The sequence below is a fragment of the Ciconia boyciana genome, chromosome 4 (genome assembly GCF_034638445.1).
Source record: "Ciconia boyciana chromosome 4, ASM3463844v1, whole genome shotgun sequence".
Classification (NCBI taxonomy): Eukaryota; Metazoa; Chordata; class Aves; order Ciconiiformes; family Ciconiidae; genus Ciconia; species Ciconia boyciana.
In genome coordinates this window covers 90,976,813-90,999,732 of record NC_132937.1, presented here as the reverse complement: position 1 = coordinate 90,999,732, position 22,920 = coordinate 90,976,813, and the positions used below count along the sequence as shown (strand labels likewise).

Sequence of the window (22,920 nt, the reverse complement as noted above, 5' to 3'; positions counted from 1 at the left end):
TTCCAAACAAAGCTTGAATGCCACTTTTCCAAGTATACACCAGGCTACCTTGTTTAACACACACATGCTGTGCTGAGTTTAAGTTCGCACAGCTGAGGGCATGAACAGACCAACCTGACAGTTTGTTCCTCCACAAAACAGATGCAATTAGAAACAGATCTGCCCATGAAGTAGTAACTGGCAGGGGATCGTGATGAGCTACAATTTAGAGACAAATGGCTCATCAGTACACTGCCCTGGTATTAGGGCTTTCTCTTTAAAGGACTGCACGGAATATGGTATATTTATAAGGGACCTGTAAAGTCAGTAATTGTGTGAGGATATTGCAGCACAGAGTAATCACGGCAGTAGCTACATGCACTCTTGACAAAGGATCCTCTACAACCCCGGCATACAAGGAGAGCTATGCTGACCAGGACAGCCATTTCCACGTCCAAATCAACAGCCCAGCTAGAACAGTGTTGAAGCTCCAGTTCTTTTACAAGCTTCTTATACAAGCAGGCCTAAAAGATGATGTTCAAAGTGATTACTGAGAGGCATAATACTTCACATGAGCATGACTAGCCAACATAGGAGTACCTGTGTTTTATAAAGCTCCTCCTTTGAACTAGAATAATTTTACCTAGATAATATGGATTTGCCAAAGAGCTGTGGGCTAAAAATACCACACCACACCTACTAAGACTCACAAATATGAACCCAAATGGTTTTTGAGTTGGGGGAAAAAAAAATAACACAGGGATGTGTTTCTCAAAACTAAGGAATGACCTCTCTGCAGGTAACTTCCACTGAAATGAAGTCTTTTTACAGATGTGGTCTCTTGCAGCTTTTGGTAAGTAACTGCTCACAGCAAAGTCTTCCACCTTTACGTATTTATCACCTTCACTCTTAAGTATGTTAGTGCACAGTATGGATACTGGATATAAGGTCTCCAGCATCTGAGGCTTCCACCAATTTTCAGATTAGTTACTGGCCAGAGAGGAGCATTGCTGATACAACAGTGAGTACTGGAGCTCAGAGAGATTTTTTTACTTTCATTCCTCTTTGACCATGTTTCTGTATTTGACTCTTGTCAGTTAGGAAACCACCACCATAGCCACTTGTACTACTCACCTGCAGTGCAGCCCACGCTCACCTCGCTTTCCAGCGGACAGCAGGTCAAAAGCCCTAGCTCCACAACAAAGCTACGAAACTGAGCTAGCTGCTCAGGTTATTTGGATCAGCATTAAATCTAAGGAAAAATCTGGTTTCAATTTTGGCTCTAAGTCCCAGTTCAGCATTTTAATCCAATCCTCCTTCTCACCTTTGCAATTTCCTCAGAACAGAACATGATTTAGTAATTATTAAGGGATAGGCAGCAGCAAGTTCAGCACAACAAAGCAAGTTTTAAGAGGAACTCAGACCATGAGCAGGTCTCATCTGGATGAGAAGACTGATGAAGGCCTAGGACAGCACTGAGACATTAAAGACAACCAGACTGAGAAGCTGAGAAAGCCCATAATTTATTCTCTTGAGATGAAATGTTTTATAAGAAAGCATGGGATTCTACAGTCTGGGAAGCATTTTTTCCCAGTACTATTCACAAGGTTATCTTGAAATGGGTTACTGAAATACAGAATCACAGAATTGTGTAGGTTGGAAAAGACCTTTAAGATCATCAAGTCCAACCATAAACCTAACACTACCAAGACCACCACTACACCATGCTCCTAAGCACCTCATCCAAACGCCTTTTAAATACTTCCAGGGATGGCAACTCAACTACTTCCCTGGGCAGCCTGTTCCAGTGCTTGATAACCCTTTTGGTGAAGTAAAATTTCCTAATATCCAGTCTAAACCCCCCCAGCACAACTTGAGGCCATTTCCTCTCGTACTAAACCTCCTTGTGAAGCCATGATATTTTCCTATATGCTGAAGACTTGGTGTGTAAAGCACCTGAGCACTAATGTTGACAAAAGTAAGAGGAATCCTTGGTTTTTCATCAGTAAGTCATCAACTCATCTTCCCTGTCATCATCAAGCCAGCCATTATGCCATGAGTTTTCTAATAAAATATGGCCAGTTATCATCACCAGGAAGGACCAATACTGATCAATAATGGTATCAAATTCAATACTTAGCAATAACAGGCCTGATCAGAGCTACAGTTTCAAAAGGGACTTTAATGGGCCCTTCCCCTCCTCCACCCTATTGCTGAGAGCATCCAGCTAGACAGATGCCCTTTGCTTTGGATTCAAGAAGCCTTGATTCTAGCTCAGTCTCACACCCTTGAATAACACTGCATTATCCCAGAGAACCATCTTTCATTTGGAAAAGCAGCAGTCATGATGCTGGAAAGCAAAATCCTTATGGGATTTCAGGCATCACTCTGTGTAGCAGTTCCCAGCAGCTAAACCTGCTCCAGAAGGATTTACACCCTTGGTTCTCTTACAAGCAAGAGAAAACCAGCAACTAGAGTTCACTGCATGTCTGACAAGGCTATCTGCAAGCAACAGAAGGTTTTTTGGGGTAGTGGAGGTGCTTCAATTAGACCAGCAGGCCTGTTCTGACTTTCAGTAGCTACCAGAAAACAACCCCTTGTTCCACAATTCTCGGGAGGAACATGGCTTCTAAAACAAGTTTCCTCCAATTTGTAAGAGAATTTTCTGCAGGCAACTATTTCAAAGGTATCTGAATTTACTTCATGTAAGATTTATAAATTTCTGACTCAGCAAGCAAGGCCAGATCAAGTTGACCTTGCTCTTAAGAAATACACTATCCTGGTATCTTGTATGTTTGTATGGTTCTACCAGCTTTCTAGTAGATTAAGAGATTAACATAGGTTAAGAATATGCTTTAAGAGTCTTAAAACACAAAGACTCTGAAGTCCTTACATTTTTCATGGCTAGACTTTGAAAAAAGTCAAAGCCATGACCAAAGTTAGTGAAAGGATCTTTACAGAGCATGTCACAGTACCAGATGAGGACTTTCCAACATTACAGAAAAAAAGCAGTCTTCCAAAATTTGTTTTGGACCTTGCTTTGGCTAAGAGCTGAGTGTAAAATGGTAGCACAATGTATTCTGAATACGGTCAGCTTATGCAAAAGCTGCATTTATGTTCTCAGAGAGGCAGAGACAGACAGAAAAAGCAATCAAGCCAGAGGACACCTCTGAGCAATGGTTACCATGTTCTGCAAGGATGGCTCAATGTATTTCAGATTAAGTGTCCACAGAGATTGACTTTGCAAAGGGTGAACTGGCTTTCGTTGCTCTGTTTCCTGCTATAAGCACTGACGGAGACGAACGGGGCTGTTTGCTGCAAAGGTTAAGATCAGAAAGGACTAGGCATGATGACTAGGTTGGATGGGCTTGAAACTACATTGTTTCTATTAGAATGGGCCCTAAACTTCATTGTTTCTATTAGAATCAAAATTAATTCTGTAATGTTCATGCAATTCTAAACACATATTCTACTGTAAGAAAAGAGGGTATGAGGAGAATAACTGAATTACAGAATCCACCACATTTGTTGGTTAGCTCTTCTCCAACTTTCATTTAACATTGCACTTCATCTCCAGTTGGCAGCTTCAGTTCCTCGGTCTCGTGTTTTTTTCTGCGCTTTGTTTCTGGGTTTTGTGTGGCTTTTTCTCTTCTGTTTCTCTTTATTAGATTCAAGGTCTCCACATTTCCATTATGCTAGCATTCTCTTACAACAGCCTTCTTCCAGGACAAATTTAGACTTAAGACCAGTCTTTATATGACTGAGAGGAAGATGACCAGGAGTCTTCCTTAGGATACAACTGATTAAGGACAGCACACTGCTCAAAGAGGAAGACCTCATAAAACCACTGCTGTACGTACCACAAAGGAACAACAGAAATAGGCTTTCACAAGACTTGGTCTGAAGCAGATACATGAGACCCAAAATGCCATTTCATGAACAGAAGCAAATGTACATAACATGTTAACAACAGAAATCAACTGGAAATCCTGCTACAGACGAAAACAGAACCAGAGGTCTTCCCAGAAGTGTTCAAGACAGTACAACAGTTTACCTATATTATCAGAAGTTTATCATACTACTTTAAGAGAAAGACAATAACTAAGTTCACCAACCTCTTTCTACACCAAAAGAGGAGATGGGAATTATGCACTACAATCACAGAATAGCGATTCTGCTGTTTTGCCTTTAAGAGGACTAATATAAAAGAACATTTTAAAATTTGCAGTTGTAATTATCATTGTCTTTTTAAAAATAAGAAATACCTAACTTAGAATTTAAGTACAAACAAAAGATAAGAAACAAAAGGAGATCCAGTCTCCAAACTTTTTCAGTTTCCTACTTCTCACTTTCTGATAGTCTCAAAGTCCTTCCTCCATACTTTGCATTCCTGATTGTGATCTAATGAACACACTCCCTTCCCACTCATGCCCAACCAGTGAGTATGAGGTTTTTTTTATGAGACATTTCAGACACTTCCAATAAAAAAAACATACCAGTTCACACTTTAGAGGACAAGAGTACACTGGATAATATCCAGCCCTCCACAGGAATAATACAAACAAGAACAAAAATCTCAGAACAGCAGACCCCAATTCTCCTGATTTTGGAGTTGAGGTGAATCTGGTCACAAGCTCTCCCTTCTTCTGAAGGAAAAGTATACTTCAGCTTCTCCAGGTTTGTGTCTAGGGAGCTGCTGCTGCTGACAGAGACACTGGCAAGCACATCTGTTGGGTCTCTCTTGCATTATTCATTCCACAGACACAACTTATAGAAATGAACAAAACATATCCACTGCCACTTACAGTTATCACTTCACTGGAATATTTTACAACCTTTCAGGAAAAACTAGTACTGCATGGATGAAAGACACCCAGAGTCAGCATTTAATTAATATGTCAAAAAATTTGAAAGCCACTAGTTTAATAGGGGTCAATTTGTCTTAAGACTTCCCTAATTTCAAAAGTAAGTTTGGCCGTATTTTACAATAGTAAAAGCATTCTTATGGATTAAACAACCATTTGGATTAAAAAAAAATAAAAACCCAGGCAGATTTCCATGCCTGGCATTTGCAGCATTTTGGACCCATGCAGAAAGCCATATCCTACTTAAAGGACTTTAGATAGCATGGGGAGGGCAGAGGACAGGAAGATGCATCAATCTCAGTAGTAACAAGCAGTTTTTTGTTGGCTTTTTTTGCTTGCTTAGAGCTTGGCTTTTGAGCAATGCTTGCAGTCTTACTTCAGCTCCATATAGTACTGTTGGCCCCTTCTAGCATCTCCATTTCTGTGTCAGAAACCCCCCATGCAGGCTCAGAAAGGACCTTACTGCACCACTGAGGTTTCTGGCTGCAAACCTGCTCAGCAGCCTTAGGGTGAGCTGCACTGGTCTAAGGATCCTCTGTCCCAGGGAAAGCAGGGACAGACTCCTGCAAGAAACTAATCAGCTGCAACATAGCACTTGGGGTCCAAACAAAAAACAAGTGATGTAGTTGCTGAAGGTGAGATTAGCACATTTTGTAGTTCACTCTGACACATTGTGTTATTTTCCTCAGAGTGGTTAGGCATTAATGAACAACCGTGTGGCAGTAATGTGGTTTACAGGAAGTGACAGCAATATGCATTCAGAAGTGAATCCTCCTCCCAATATTGTTTAGCAACATGAAAAACAAGCAGCCAGCTTAAGCTGGTTAAGTAACATTCAAAGTCTGAGGGGATTTGAATTTCAGTGAAGAACAAATTTTACCTGGGGGTGAAAAGGCATGTGTGGGGTGGGGAGGGGGTTTAAAATGGAAATGCTGTCAAAGCTTTAACTGTAATGGAGCTAAAAGATTGTATAATTACCATTTTTATAACTCCTGCAGAAATTTAAGGGAAGAAAACGCCACCTTTACCTTTGTTCCAAGACAAATTGTTCTTCTGCTTCAGATCTGCTAGGGCTTTTCAATTTTACCTTGAGAATACAGTCCTGAGGTATTTAATTACCCTGTCAAGACCGCTAAATGGTCTGGCACGATGCCCCCTCTCTCAATCTTTGCTGATTGATAGCATCAGTAAAACTCACTAGCTTTAATTAAACCTCCAAACAGGACTTTTTACACAACTCATATTTCATTGCTCCCCAGGGATATTAGTTAATGAAAAAATTACTACAAAAAGTGACACTACCAAAATTTTCCTCTACAAGTATCAATTGTGAAGACAGGAACAATCTCAATCTTTTACCTGCTGCACTAACTCAGAAATCAAACTAGCATGCTTCTTTTTTCAGCATTTTATTATTTTCCATTAAGTGTACACAGCATTTTCAAGAGTACCATCACAGGTAGAAGTTCATAAGGGTGGAGACCTTGAGCAGTTAAGTTAGAGGATAATTCCTTTAAAATTAATCCTATTGTAAATCTAAGTAATGGTCCAAGGCACCAAGTGAAATTGCATTGCATAATGCCAAGTCTTAAGGACACTCTGCCTCAGAGGACGCTAATGAAGTTGTGGCACATGCCTAACTTCCAAGTCTTCCCTTGCTCTACTGTGCTTCTTTGGGCATTTGTAAAGCTGATAGTTCAGTATTCACTTTTCAACTGAAGTCATAACTAGCTCTTCTCATTACTGTAGCTTTCTACAGTAGGGAAGTTAACTAGGTAATGATGGCAAAGGAGGACATCTGTGCTTGTAGCCAAAGAATTTGTCAAGCTTCATTCCAACAGGAAGTTGGTAGAATGTTACATGTTAAGCCTGATTTTTTTTTTTATATATGCAAAGCTATAAAGGAGTGGGAAGAAAACCTACAGATTTAATACTTTAGACAAAATATTTCTTAATTCTCTATTCCCCTGACAAGTGACAATTACCCATGTAAACACCCTAATAGTCCAAAGAATTTAAAAATGGAGGAAACCTTACTAAATCTGATTTTAAGGAAGCACTAGCTAGGCAAAATACATCTAGATAATCTACGCTATCTTATAAAAAAGGACAACTCCTAGGCCTCTAGCCTGGACGAACTATTTTCTTTCCCTTTTCCAAAGCACATTTGAATAGATGTCTATGCATGTATCACCAGCATTAATGAGTATGAAAACCATCTGCCAGCTCCCACATGGCAGAGGGTCTGGCACTTCAGGTCCTCTTTGCATTGGAGAGCTGCAGACAGGACAGTGGGAAGCTCCTCAGCCCCAGTTCACCTGGTGAGGGAGGAACGAAACATTACTGCCATCTGCAGCGTCCCCTTGGCAGCTATGATCCACAGAAGACCATGTCCATCATTCAAGCAGTCTAGCATCCACAGAGAAAAGCCAAAGTCATTTTCCTGTGTCCTCCTGCTACCCTTAATAATCTAGGGAAAGAGCTGCCTCCTATTCAGCATCCTAAACAGCTCTACACCAGTTCCAGGATAGACCATTTGTTTGCCCACTCCTCTTTAGACAGAGAATCTTACTACACTTTCTTGTTAATGTAGTCTTTTACACCACACTGAAAGATACTCCTATTCAGATAATCTCACAATAAATTCACCCATATCTCTTTTTGAAGGAGTTTTCCCAGGAGCAAGAAGAGGGGAAGCCACTGAGGATTTCCCCTCTCCCAAGCAGAAGCCAAGCCAACAAAACATGCACTGAATTTTCTTATCACTATGTGCAAGTCAGTGACTCTCATATGCTGTTTGCTCCTCTGAGTTTCCCACATTTGGGAAGAACTGATCTTTCCAGAACAACCCAAATGAAAAAAAAACCACCAAAAAAACCAAACCAAACCTCATGGACCAGCAAGTTGGGAAGCAGAAATTTCACTCCTGGCACAGAAATCCGCATTTTCACTGGTTCTTAAATCGAAGAGAGCCAAAGTGCTTCCCAGCAGCAGCTTCTTCCAAAAGAGAAGCCACAAAAAATGTTTTACCTCTGCTAAGATACAACTGGTTTTCACACCGAACTTGCACAATTAAACAAAGCCCAAATTTCACAGGCTACCTGCAATACAAATAAACCTGTTTATATTGCAAATAAACCATAAATTATGCCACAGATGGCACCATCTAATATGTGTAGGTATATTTCCTAGCAGAGTGGGGTTCAGGTATCTAACATACCTAGATATGCCTTCAACATCGGTGCATATCCACCCCACAGTTTTAATATTCAGGTCAAATCAGAAGGCAACACGACTGGTACCAGGCTAGACAAGACTAAGACTGCTATGACTTGCTTTGGAGGTATGGATCTGAAATTTGGTTAAGATACTTTGCAAATAGTTCAATAAAGATTCCATAAAGCATTCCACAGGACGATGTTCTTTTTAAAAAGGTATCAGGTAATAGGTTTTAATATTGCTACCCATACAGAAAAACTTAAGCCAGCATTTTGCAAATGCACCTTTTCAATGTATTTTATTTCAAGAAAACAGTAGGTGGCACTCCCTTTTAGGGATCAGAGAAATATATCCAATGACTAACAGGCTAGTACAGAAGCAGCGGATCAGAGGTATGTGTCATGGCCCCAGTCTAGAACGTCACACATCAGGATCAGGACAATTCCCTCTGAGTGGGAATGCTCTTAGTTCAGCAACAATGTGAAGGTCCATCACCTAACCAAGGAGGTTACTTCCAGTTTTGTAGATTAATAGGAAACAAACACTTTCAACCATCAATCTAGAGAACTACTTAAACACTTCTACAGAAGTCCCAAAAATGTACAAAGAACAAGCATCTCTTTTTTCTTTTGAAGTAAAAATATCCACTAACACTATCCTATTCCACCATTTTTCATATGAAAGTATATACAAAAATCTCAATGATACCCATTTTTTAAAGCTTGGATTTTTTAAAGCAGGGTTGGATTCTGAGTTTGCCAAACAGCTGGTTTCTTTTTTAATTGAAGTATCAACTCTGGACAAATAGGAACACTGTGGTCTATAAACTGTAAGTAGTCTCTGCAACGGTCCTGGCACTGAGATCTCATGTGTGTCTCCCTCCACTCCAGTTGTTATCCCCAGAGGCAGCAAAGGCCTCAGACATCAACTTTACTGCTGCTCAGTATTGCCTCTAGGCTGATCTGATGAATATGTGAATTACAAAGTGCTTCACAGTAGGCTGGGCATTTCTGTTGGTTCACAGATAAAGGCAGATGCTCTTAATGAGTCTCCTTTAAAGTCACTGACACACACTGACATCTTAGGTCTTTTAACAGGAGAAGCAACTGTCCAAATGCCTTAGTCTTAAAACACATGAGGGATCCCCCTAGCCTCTGCCCCTTCTGCAGCACGGAAGGAGGTAAAACCAGCCTCTTTAAACAGCATCTTGGGAGAAAGCAGTCATGAAAACTTGGCCTGAAACCCAGCTTGTGTCCAAGAAGGAAGAAGAGTAAAGGAGAAGAGAGTAAGGCAGTTGTTTCCCTCAAGTCATGCACACTAACACTGAAAGATGCTGCTGAAATCAAACAGGGATGAATGTGGGTAGTTAGTCAGAATTTTACCTGTAACATGAACAAGCAACATTTACAAATACTTTTTTTTCTAACTAAACAGATTTTCTTTATTTTGGTGAAGAGATCATCATTTCAGCTTGTGACAACTCAAATGTTTCAGATTTTCTTTAGCTAAGGACATCTAAGGCACAAATCCCTGAAAATTTACACACAAGCTTTAGTCTCACTGCAAGGATCACTATCTGGTATTGTTTATAGCCTACAATTCTACTTTTATGTCCTGAGGAGGCAGGTGAGGAAAACCACCGGTGTCATCACCCACATCTGTCTACTCCATTTTCACTTTTTTCCCCAGACTTTTTTTTTTTACAATAAATTTTTAGCTGCAGAAATATAGTGACTGTTTGCATTAATCACTTAGCAAGATAAAAGAGGATTAAGAATTCATATACTGGCAGCATAAAGTAAGTCACTGGAAACCCCCTTAAGGAATCATTTTGGTTTGGGAGACCTGGCTTGATTCTCTGTAACACCCTTTTTTGCCTCACTATACAGTCACCAGAACTTCCAACTTATCCTGGACAAATGCGTTTTTTTATTTGTCCAATCCAAGTCATTAAATGCAAAGATACAGTGTACCTGCAATACTACTGGAACGCAAACCCATTCCCTTTCTCACCACTACCTAAAAGGCAGGTTCAGAAAACCTGGAGCACAAAATTACTTTCCTCAATTTTCCCCCAAAGGAGAAAATGGGAGAGACTGCCTGTGGGCAAGAAGTCTGCCAGACGCACATGGGAGTTTTCAGCAGCAAAGCATCTATCCATGTCTTTCATCCGTTGTTATTATGAGCCATGATTCACCATTTGTTAAACAGCAGTATTTAAGTTTTAAATAGTGTAATCCACTTTTATTAATAATCTTATGAATCCAGACCAGGTAGGGCATTCTAACCATAATTACTGCCATCTTATTTTCGTCTCAGGCATCTTTAAGTGGCTCTGCACTGCTTTTTAAGTTCAAACCTTTTTAGAGGTGAGCTTTATCTTATGGCTCAAACATGATCCTAGTTAAGAGGGCAGTCACTATCCAAGTGATGAGCTAGCAAACCCTGCTGTTTAATGAGGAAGAATGGACTGGTTGGAACATGGATTGCCTTCAGGCACTAACACCTGTGAAACATGTTCAAAAGTCTGCATTCCGTGACATTTTATTTCATCTCCTCTCTCTCAAAATTTCAGAGCTCAAACAATTGCTCAAAATGAGTATCCTCACTCTTCTGATACTGGAATAAGGCAGTAGATGAGAAAAAGCAACTGCTAAGATTCCTGCTTCTAGAAATTCAAGAAACTGAATTTAGTAAACAAGAGGTACAGGAGTTACAACACAAACAAAAAACCAGGAATGTCAGACATTAGAGACTAGAGCCCTAGGAGTCCAGCAATTCATAGCATTCATAGAGAACCAAAATAATTATTCCAGCATTTTGTTTTAAGGATTTGTAAGAGAAACAAGACACCAGCAACCTAAAAAAAACGGAGTATTAAAAAGTTATACCATCTTCTTTGAGAAAGTAAGGAAGAAGCACATAGTGCAGTGTTCAGACTACATGCTATATTGCATTTCTGCAACTAAAGCATACAACAATTTCTCAGTTAAAACAATTCAAGCTCACATCTAAAATGTTATCATGTGTTATAATATTTAATCATAATCTACCTCTCTACATCTAAACAGACTACAAAGGACTAACCATCTGCTACATGGTGAAGTTCTAGTCTACTCTATTGACATTAGCAGAATGCTGAAGTTACACTTGGAAAACAAATCAGGCATCGGATCAACAAGAAGTCAAAACACTTCAGTTTCTTTAAATCATAATTAATACTACATACTTTTATGGTTTTAGTTTGAAGTCTCAATCCATTCAGAGTGTTGATAGCTTTTTCAGCATCCTTGGGGTCAACGTAGTTCACAAAACCATAACCCAAGCTCTGTCCTGATTAAAAAGAGAAAGAAGAGTGATCATTAGTGCTGCTCTGCTATGCAATGGATAACTAACAGTGTTTAAAACCTTTATAGACACACTGAGCAAAAATTGCTTATAGTATAGAACAGTATCTGCCCCAGATAAAGTTTCAAAGGCTCACAACACCTAATTTTTCCAGTAAGGTTAGTGTTTTTCAACTAGCTTCCTCTGTTCCCATGGACTGCCCTAAGTTCAATACAGAAATGGCTACAGTCAGTTTAATGAAAGACTTAACAATTGTTATGAAAAATAGGTTTAGGAGTTTGTAATGATCTGTTAGAGACTAGAGGAAGTTAAGGAGCTTCAACGTTAAAACGACATCAAAAATCCACTACTCACTCACTTCTGAACTTTTTAATTGAACATAGGAAGTATAGTGGCAAAATTCTGGACCCGTGCTTGAAAATTAGTGTGTTTCAAATATACTTCAAGAACAGAATTTGAGCCATATTTGAAGCTGAACATTTCTACAGATGTTATTCATACACTAACTAGAGCTTTAAAGGCTCATTTTGTTCCTATATTCAAAACAAATGGTACAAGTAACTGGTCACGAGCTAAACATCATCCAAAGACGCAACATTTTCAGGTTCTTTTATCATTGGGAATTCAGATGATAGATGGACACAAAGCATTTTTAATTAGCTCTTAATCAGTGAACCACAGCCCATTTCTAAAAATGTATTCTGTCTAAGCACTTCTTATTAAAGACTTGAGTTAGCAGCCAGTTGTCATTTCTTGACAACTTCAAAACCTAAAGTTTGAAGGATTAGTTGCAGAAATACAGTTTGATCATCCTTAACTAGCTGCCTTCAGCATACCCCTTTAAAAATATTTTTAGTGCATAAGAACGCAAATAGGATACCACTTATAAGAATACTATCCCTTCATTAGCACAGACCTTTTCAGAAACACTCTCCCATACCCCTTGAACATTCCTTTTTTAGAAACTGAAATGACGAGGTCCATAAACCAGTCAACAAGCCAACGGGAAGCATCCAATATATCTAATGCACAAAATGCTAGTTTGAAAGATTAGCTTGGAGATACAACAATAGAAAAGGATAAACAATATTACAATCAAGCACAAATGGCCAATTCATTTATTGCCAGCAAAGACATAAAGGAACCTGTGCTGTATCGAGTTCTTGTAGCATGTATTAAATAGTATACAAAGCAAAAAACAGATGGGAAGTTTGTAATTAAGACAGACAACAGGGGGCTTAGTAACAAGCCCACCACTGCTAGCATTCATAATTTTGTACAAATTACTCTACCATAGCACCAAAAGTAGAGGACACCACCACCCATCCAAGCTACCCCTAATTCTTCCCAATCTCCTCCTCAAAACAGCACAAACACAAATATGTTGGCTAGATGAAGCCATGAACAGGTTAATATATGCAAATTTTTTGACAAAAAACATCCAAAACCCAGCTGGACAAAGTCCTGAGCAACCTGCTGTAGACAACCCTGCTCTGAGCAGGAGGTTGGACTACACAATCTCCATAAGTGCCTCCAACCCCAGCAATTCTGTGTTTCTGTAACAACCAATATGGAAATATGCAGTAGCATTTCTGTATTCATTTACAGCTCTACCTAGATAGAGCTAAATTCCTTACCCTAAAGTGCCTTTTTTCCTTATTAGTTTGATTACAGTAGAGCAATTTCTGTACCTGTCACCTCCATCACTCCCACTGTCTGCAGAAACTCTTCCCAGCAGTGTCTCCAAAGAAGAGCAACTTAAAGGAATGTCTCCATTTGTGCAAGGTTTCTATTTTAGTCTCATCTCCTAATACAGAAATACTGATTTTTGCTGTTGTTATTAATCTCCTAAGAAGGAATCCATTTAAACCACAACCTTAAAAGACATAAAAATCTAAGAGAAACCTATTTCATGTAAGACGTTCCCAATACACTACTCAGTAATTCCAGAGTGAACAGAAAAAGATGTGCAGAAATTATTTCTACTACCCCTCTGTTCATGTGATCCATTTTTCACATTAAAAACACCCAGACCACTACAGGCAAAGAGTATACCCAGCTGTTACAAAGGATATCATTCATGACCAGTTCTTCTGCAGATGTTCTATTAATTAAGCTTGATGAATACTAGTAGATTAACCTAGGAAGCTGCACCAAGCAAAATCCAGTAATTTATTCAGGACAAGCTTGAACTCATTTCTGCAGGTTTGTTCTGCAATTTTGCAATTTAAAAAAGCTTTCACTGTGAGGGTGCTGAAACACTGAAGTAGGCCACCCAGAGGGGTTGTGAAGTCTCCATTCCCAGAGATACTCAAAGTCTGACTGGACATGGTCCTGGGCAACCTTCTCAGGGAGAACCCGCTTGAGGAAGGGGAGCTGACTAGATTATCTCCAGAAGTCCCTGCTGCCCTCAGTGATTCTGTGAATTACTTATTTTATTTAATTCAGTTTTGTTTAATTTGGGCTATCATCTAAAATTCAAAGGTGTTCAGATCTAACATTCAAAGGCCTTATACATTTGAAAATGTTAAGAACAGGTAAAACGTCCTAAAGAAATCAAAATTTGGCCTGAATATTAGTGGTTCAATTACACATTATCAATAATTCAGAGTCAAAAATCACTTTCTTCACAGAAGAACATAAGAAAGATGAATCTCAGCTCTCAACAAGCAATACAAGTAATTGGAAACTGAACCTGATTTTTGGAATCAGATGCTTGAGGGATCACTTTTGAGTCTTCCTGCTTGGGTTAAGGGAAGATGCTTGTTTACGAGGGTTGCCAGTTCATATACAGATGGCTGAGTTTTAGAAAATCCAGACAAGCATTTCACAAAATGCAGTAAAGCAGCTATTTCAAATGACCCATCAGATATCCCAATTATTGCAAAGTATGTCTGACAGATGGTGCTGTTTCTCACTTGGTGGGAAGTACCAACTGGGTTACAAGAACCTAGAAGCTCAGTTCTTCCTAAGTGTTTCACTGATGTACAGGACATCAGTCCAAACTTACACGAGTACCACTGTGGCTGTACAAGCCAGGGAGGTCCCATCTGATTGTGAATTTCACATGGAGAAAGAGCAGCATACCCACTGCACACAAATTTTACTCAAATAAAATTAGATACCTGGCCAGTATAATTCAAACAAGTTCTCCTTCTGTGCAGCTTTTTCCCCCTCCTCAATGTCTAAACTTTTTGCATTCAAGACAAACTAAGTAGAAGCTAGATACACTTAAATGAAATCAGCCACCACTCAGAATATCTAAAAAGAGAAACTTCATTATTTAATAATTGTAATGACTAATTTCACAGAATCACAGAATCGTATAGGTTGGAAAAGACCTTTCAGATCATCAAGTCCAACCATAAACCTAACACTACCAAGACCACCACTACACCATGTCCCTAAGCACCTCATCAAAATGTCTTTTAAATACATCCAGGGATGGCGACTCAGCCACTTCCCTGGGCAGCCTGGTCCAATGCTTGACAACCCTTTCAGTGAAGTAATTTTTCCTAATACCCAATCTAAACCTCCCCTGGCAAAACTTGAGGTCATTTCCTCTCGTCCTATCACTTGTTACCTGGGAGAAGAGACTGACCCCCACCTCTCTACAACCTCTTTTCAGGTACTTGTAGAAGCAATAAGGTCTCCCCTCAGCCTCCGCTTCTCCAGGCTAAACAACCCCAGTTCCCTCAGCCGCTCCTCATCAGACTTCTGCTCCAGACCCTTCACCAGCTTCATTGCCCTTCTCTGGACACACTCCAGCACCTCAATGTCTCTCTTGTAGTGAGGAGCCCAAAACTGAACACAGCATTTGAGGTTCAGCCTCACCAGTGCCGAGTACAGGGGCACGATCACTTCCCTAGTCCTGCTGGCCACACTATTTTTGATACAAGCCAGGATGCCATTGGCTTTCTTGGCCACCTGGGCACACTGCTGGCTCATATTCAGCCAGCTGTCAACCAACACCCCCAGGTCCTTCTCTGCCAGGCAGCTTTCCAGCCACTCTTCCCCAAGCCTGTAGCATTGCATGGGGTTGCTGTGGCCCAAGTGCAGGACCTTGCACTTGGCCTTGTTAAACCTTGTACAATGGGCCTCGGCCCATCAATCCAGCCTGTCCAGGTCCCTCTGCAGAGCCTTCCTACCCTCAAGCAGATCAACACTCCCGCACAGCTTGGTGTCATCTGCAGACTTACTGAGGGTGCACTCGATCCCCTCGTCCAGATCACTGGTAAAGATATTAAACAGGACTGGCCCCAACACAGAGCCCTGGGGAACACCACTTGTGACTGGCCACCAACTGGAGTAAACTCCATTCACTACCACTCTTTGGGCCCAGCCAACCACCCAGTTCTTTACCCAGCAAAGAGTACGCCCGTCCAAGCCATGAGCAGCCAGTTTCTCCAGGAGAATGCTGTGGGAAACCGTGTCAAGGGCTTTACTGAAGTCTAGATAGACAACATCCACAGCCTTTCCCTCATCCACTAGGCAGGTCACCTTGTCCTAGAAGGAGATCAGGTTGGTCAAGCAGGACCTGCCTTTCCTAAACCCATGCTGGCTGGGCTTGATCCCTTGGTTATTCTCTACAGGCCGTGTGATGGCACTCAGGATGATCTGCTCCATCAGCTTCCCCGGTACCGAGGTCAGGCTGACAGGCCTGTAGTTCCCCGCATCCTCCCTCCGGCCCTTCTTGTAGATGGGTGTCACATTTGCTAATCTCCAGTCAACTGGGACCTCCCCAGTTAGCCAGGACTGCTGGTAAATGATGGAAAGGGGCTTGGTGAGCACTTCTGCCAGTTCCTTCAGTACTCTCGGGTGGATCCCATCAGGCCCCATAGACTTGTGAGTGTCTAAGTGGTGCAGCAGGTCACTAACCATTTCCCCCTGGATTATGGGGGCTCCATTCTGGTCCCTGTCCCTGTCTTCCGACTCAGGGGGCTGGGTACCCAGTGAACAATTGGCCCTACTATTAAAGAGTGAGGCAAAGAAGGCATTAAGTACCTCAGCCTTTTCCTCATCCTTGGTCACTGTGTTACCTCCCCTGTCTAATAGAGGCTGGAGATTCTCCTTAGCTCTCCTTTTGCTGCTAATGTGTTTGAAGAAGTATTTTTTCTTGTCTTTTACAGCAGCAGCCAGATTGAGCTCTAGCTCGGCTTTGGCCCTTCTAATTTTCTCCCTGCACAACCTTGCTACACCTTTGTAGTCCTCCTGAGTTGCCTGCCCCTTCTTCCAGAGGTCGTAGACTCTCCTCTTTTTCCTGAGTTCTAGCCAAAGCTCTCTATTCAGCCAGGATGGTCTTCTTCCCTGCTGGCTCGTCTTTCGGCACCTGAGGGCAGCCTGCTCTTGTGCCTTGAGGACTTCCTCCTTAAAGAATGTCCAGCCTTCCTGGGCTCCTTTGCCCTTTAGGGCTGCCTCCCAGGGAACTCTGTTGACCAGTCTCCTAAACAGGCCGAAGCCTGCCCTCCAGAAGTCTAAGGTGGCAGCTCTGCTGACCCCCCTCGCCACTTCTCCAAGAACTGAAAAACTCTATCATTTCGTGATCACTCTGCCCAAGATGGCCTCCAACCATCACATGGCTCACAAGTCCTTCTCTCTTTGTCAACAAGAGGTCCAGCGGGGCACCTTCCCTAGTTGGCTCCCTCACCAGCTGTGTCAGGAAGTTATCTGCCACACACTCCAGGAACCTCCTAGACTGTTTCCTCTCTGCTGAATTGTATTTCCAGCAGACATCTGGTAAGTTGAAGTCCCCCACAAGAACAAGGGCTAGCGATCATGAGGCTTCTCCCAGCTGCTTACAGAATAGTTCATCAGTCTCCTCATCCTGGTTGGGTGGTCTGTAACAGACTCCCACCACAATATCTGTCTTGTTGGCCTTCCCCCTGATTCTTACCCATAGACATTCCACCCTATCGTCACCATCATCAAGCTCTAAACTATCCAGACACTCCCTAACGTATAGGGCTACCCCACCACCTCTCCTGCCTTGCCTATCCCTCCTGAAGAGTTTATAGCCATCCATTGCTGCACTCTAGTTGTGTGAGTCATCCCACCATGTTTCTGTGATAGCAACCATATCATAGTTTTCCTGATGTACAGTGGCTTCCAGCTCCTCCTGCTTGTTGCCCATGCTGCATGCATTGGTGTAGAGGCACTTCAGCTGGGCTGTTGTCCATGTCTCCTGCATAGAGGAACACCCCTTATGTGCTTTGAGGTGTTTCAGTGGCGTTTCCCTCTTGGCTCCTCTTGCCTCAGTATCCCCTCGCTCAACTCTGTTCAACTTCAGCTGTGCCCCAGCGTACCCAGCACATCTCAGACACAGGCTGAGTGCCCTTGCTGGCACCCGCTCCCTCTAACCGTGGCACGTCGTCCCTCAGCTTCCCTCGGGCAAGCCTGATATTACTCCCCTCCCCCTTCCAGTCTAGCTTAAAGCTCTGTCGATGATCCCCGCAATTTCCTGAGCAAAGATTCTCTTTCCCCTTTGAGAAAGACGAATCCCATCAGACGCCAGCAAACCTGGTGCTGTGTAGGCCATCCCGTTATCAAAAAAACCAAAACCATGATGATGACACCAGCCATGGAGCCATGAGTTGATAGATTGGGTGCCTCTGTTCTTTCTAGAGTCACTGCCCACAACTGGAAGGAGAGAGGAGAAAATAACCTGAGCTCCAGAGTCCCTTACTAGCCATCCCAAGGCCCTGAAGTCTCTTTTGATTGCCCTAGGACTTCGTGTTGCAGCTTCATCGCCCCCCACATGGAAGAGCAGTAGGGGGCAATAGTCCGAGGGCCGTACCAGGCCAGGGAGTATCCTCGTGACATCCTTCACCCGGGCCCCAGGGAGGCAGCAGACTTCCCTAAGAGGAGGGTCCGTCCGGCATAACGGACCCTCCATTGCCCTCAGAAGGCAGTCACCCACAACTATAACCCACCTTCTCTTCCTTGTGGAGGTGGTGTTGATACGAGAGGTACGTTCTTCTGACCTAGGCAACACCTCTGGTGTAGAGGGACTGTCATCCCCAGCCTCCATTGCCTGGCCTTCCACCTCCAGGGCCTCATACCTGTTGTACAGAGGCACCTGGGGAGGCGAGGTGGGCAGGGAGGGCCTTCGCCTGCCACCACGAGCGTGGACTTGCCTCCATTCACTCTCCTCCTTTGAGCTGCTGCCTTCAGCCCGGTGGGGGGGACACAGGATCCTCTTGATTGTGGGTTCTTACTGGTGGCTGCTCCTGTTCCTGTCTCGGGGGGCAGAGCATGGCACCACCAGTCGATCTCTTTCTCAGCCTCCCTGATGCTCCTTAACCTTTCTAGCTCCTCCCATAGCTCTGCCACCATGCAGAGCAAGCCATCCACCTGGTCACACCTCACACAGCTGTCCGCACAGCTGCCATGCGTGAACAGAGAGAGGCCCTGGCACTCCCTGCAGCCTGAGACCTGGGTGGCTGCATGTTTTCACAGGAGCTCCGTCTGGGTAGCCACATCCATTCTGGCAAGCACAGGGGGCATCGCTTTCTGAGGAGTTAATACCATAGCTTAGTTTCTTCTGAAAGGATGAGGACTACCGAATGAATGCACCTCTTGAGCTAGTAGGGTGACTTCGCCTTCCTTACATGCCCTGCCTGCATGAGCTGTACTGCCTGAAGCCAAAGATTAAACTGAACACTGACAGAAAACAGCTCTGGACTCTTCTATCTGTGCCTCTTCTACACCAAACTCCACTCACCAAGACAGAAACCTCCTGCAGAACACACACTTGCTTCCAAGTCTAGTAACACACTTAAAGTAGATCATATGTGAGTCCACAATGGGGTGATGGAAGACAGAAGGTAAATCTATAGTTGTCCACAAGTTAACTCATCCTCAGATTTAAACATATATCCAAAAGCAGCTTAGTCTCGTACTGTTTTAAGGCAGGGTCAGCTTCATCTGGCTCTTGCCTCAGCTTTGTTTTTCCAACTTGTGCTGAATGACACTATAGTCTGAAAAACCTGACACCTCTCCAAGCGAGCTGTCCTGGTGCTCTGCCTACTATTATGTGTTTAGGTATTCTGAACATCCAGTTTAGCCTTTCCTAGATCTTCAAAACTATGGCCTACTCTACCGCAACACAGATGAAACTAACTGTGCACATCAGCTATTTATTCCATAACTCAGATGTATAAATAGTATTAAGTTTAGCTTATCCTAAAGAAAGGAATGATTGAGTTTTATTTTTGTGAGTTACTACTTCTGCCAGTAAGAAGAAAACATTCACCACCGTGAGGGGAATACACTGCTCATTTGCAGAAGTGAGCAATACTTCAGAAGTTACATGCTCAAACTATCAGTTGAGCTTCTCCTCCTCAAGAGTTCTTGTGGCTATTTCACAGCACTGTTGAAAGCTGTTTCTATAAACTTTCTACTGGATTTTATGCTTGGAATCCTATGGATATCAGACAATGTGGTGTAGAATAAAACAACCGTTAGGTAAAGAATTGGTAAAAGAAGAAACCACCTGAAGTCAGAGAAGTCAAAATAACAAAATGATCTGGAAGGGATGAGGAAGTGAGTGAGGAAAAGTAGTTTGACTTGAATTTTGCTTCAACAAAATTTGATTAAAAAACCAAACCCCACATAGCAGAAGTGCATCTCCCAAGCTTGTAAGACAGCAAAGGACTAAAGCAAAGGTTATGATTTGAAAGTTCATAGTCATTAATTATATTTCATATTTTATGTAACTGACACTTGCAACAGTCAAATTCAAGCATAACTGGCAAAAAAATCCTTTGTCAGGCATCTCTTTGAACCTAGGCATACTATATCCACCACTAAGTGGTCACTGACAAATATTCAACCTCTAAGTATGTGGCCTACAAGAAAACATGAACTGGAAAGCGCTATGCTACTCACTTTAATAGGGGAAACTTCCACTTATGTTTCAAGTTTACAAGCTTCATAAATATCACCTGACCACCACATATGATGATGATGCAAATTAAAGAGTAATTTATTAGGTAATGCAAATTTACTTTTTGTCATTACAGTCAATATACAGAACAGATTTTGAGAGGAGAGGGGCAAAAAAGTAATTTCAAACAATTTAATTCTAATCAGCCTTTGAAAGGACTACTCAACAGACTGAGTGGAGATCCACGTGCATAGTAGAAAAGTGTAGATGAAGTTATTTAACATTAAATAAGAAGGAAGTAAAGAACACAGTGATTCAGTATTTAGGAAAGAAAAGCAGGCAGAAGAGACCAAAAAAGTTTCAAGTAGGAAGAGGAAAATAAACAAGTAGGAAGGTATAGCTGTGGTCACAGTGCTCCTGAATTTACTACTGTGCCTTGAAAAACGTCACTTTTTTGCTTTAAAAATGTACAGGTTCTAATCACAATACTTATAAGAGGAAGAATCACAAGTCAACTAGTTCTATCCTGCCCAAGTTGTTTCATAAGTGTTTACTTACTGTAAATGAAGTCTATTTAAATACTGCATATGGCTGTAAAAGCCCAAAGAAAATCTCCTGCTACACAACATTCGGAGAAAGTCCCAAATGGATGCTATCCACAGAGGAAATGGTCATAAAAAGTAGCTGTGACAGAAGTGACACCTGTTGCCTATTTGTAATGTTTTGCTTTAAAAGTAGCAGCAATATTACTTAAAGCAGAATAGAGGCCTTTTAATATAATTGGTAAAACAACATTTTCCTCCTGACAACAAAAACATTCAACTTTATTAATAGGAATAATCTTACTCTAGAGCTCTACTTACATGAAAGGACTCCTTGGTTATTTCCAGCAACTGCTTCAACATTTTTAAGATGACAGATTATAGACAGAAATTTTAGAAGTAAAAATCATGATGAATACTTAGGTTGGACTACTGGAGATGTGATGCAAGTGAAGAAGTGACAAAAGATTGAGAAATTTAACTGGTTGTTTAGCAAAATCCAAGCAAAGTCTAATTTTTCCTTAAGGTAACTCAGAAGGATTGCAGAATAAAAAAAATGCATCACTACACTGCACATTTCCATGATGCACAGCTATTTACACCATCTAGAAGAGGTTACTGCTGAACTACTGAATGCTCAAAGGCAATTACCAGCCAGCTCACTTCACTTGATCACTGTTAATTACTTATGCAAAGCACTCATGAACTTGGGGAGGAATAGGAGATCTAGAGACAAGGCAATTTTTCCTATTGTCCTGTTACTACCCAAATTATTCATAATGGAGATAAACAAGAGAGTTGGTGACATGAAAGAAAAAAACCAAGTACAGAAGCTGTCTGAACACCGATGCATCTTACTACCTAGAAAAGTCCTCTGCTGGAAAAGTGTTCATGCATGAAACACTTGGTTGCATGAAACAGCCTAGGTGTCCTGAGGCATCCCCCAGTTCAGCGCTGGGAGACTAGCTAGTGAGGCCTGTCACATAAAAACAGAGATTGCTCAAGTTAGGACAATTAATAGGACATATCAAGTTACAGTACGGAGCAACAGGTCACCTATTTTCCTGCTGGTTACTGTAGTCTAAAGGTTTCATTTCAAGTCCACTTCCGCAGTAAATACAGCTCATCTCCTCCATTTGATGGGGGAACCTGACATCACTTTTTTCTTGCAGTGTCTGCTGCCATTCTCAGTTGCATACACACCCTCCTCTACTTTGTAATCAATTTAGAGATCATATATTCTGATTATGAGGCAATTATAAAGAATTGTCTTGTTCTAGACTCAAATTAAGTGTTTGCACTCTTAAAAGCTGGTGGTGTCTCCTTGCTATCATCTGTCTACTGACAGTTTTAAGGGCTGGACTGCTAGTGGTGATCACCTGTCCAAGACAGCAATTTATGCCTCAACTGGACTGAGGGCAGCACCTGTAAATAGTAATGAACAGTTAGACAAGTGCAGAATAACATGACAAAGGTTTTACCTTCCCTAGATAATCTATACATAATTACCACCTCTCAGTAGTTTGTTCTTCTCAAATAATTTCTACTGTGTCTTCTAAGCCTCCTGTTTCTCTGGGAAATACAGAACTTATTTCTAAACAGTAATTCAGCTACACCGGAATGTACGAAAAACTGAAAGACATTCCAAACTAAATTATTTACCCTCACCAAACCTGTTTTCTTCTTTCCAACAAACCTGCATTAAGATTCTACTGCTACGTTAAGGAGTTACACAAACAGCTGAACCAGGCCATTTAGCCCAACCACACCAGGCCAGCAGTTAAGATGTTTTACAGCCTCTCCTCTCAACCTCCCTGGAAGTGGCCCACCTGATGACTTTTCTTGCAAGAAAAAGTATACTTGCCAACCTTAATCTCCTTCTTTTTTCTCTTTGGAAGCAGCTGCAACAGCCACAGACAGTGGCTTGCCTTCTAAAGCTTTAGTATACCTACCCATAACAGCTAAATTCCTTCATGCTGCACTTCCAAAGAGGAGGACAGAAAGGACAAGAGCCTCCAGATCAGACAGGTTCCTTGAAGGCCAAGTTAGAGATCCTCTCCCTTTTGACTACTATACCCATAAA

At 41.8% G+C, this 22,920-nt stretch overlaps 1 protein-coding gene across 4 annotated transcripts in view; it reads right to left on the bottom strand.

The window, feature by feature from the left end:
- Positions 1–22,920, bottom strand: part of ELAVL2 (ELAV like RNA binding protein 2) — a 106,826-nt gene that overhangs the window by 18,918 nt on the left and 64,988 nt on the right. For all 4 annotated transcript variants that reach the window (XM_072860586.1, XM_072860585.1, XM_072860587.1 and 1 more), the window contains exon 3: positions 11,293–11,396. In XM_072860586.1, the coding sequence (XP_072716687.1) occupies positions 11,293–11,396 (104 nt within the window). The remainder of the gene's footprint in view (positions 1–11,292; positions 11,397–22,920) is intronic.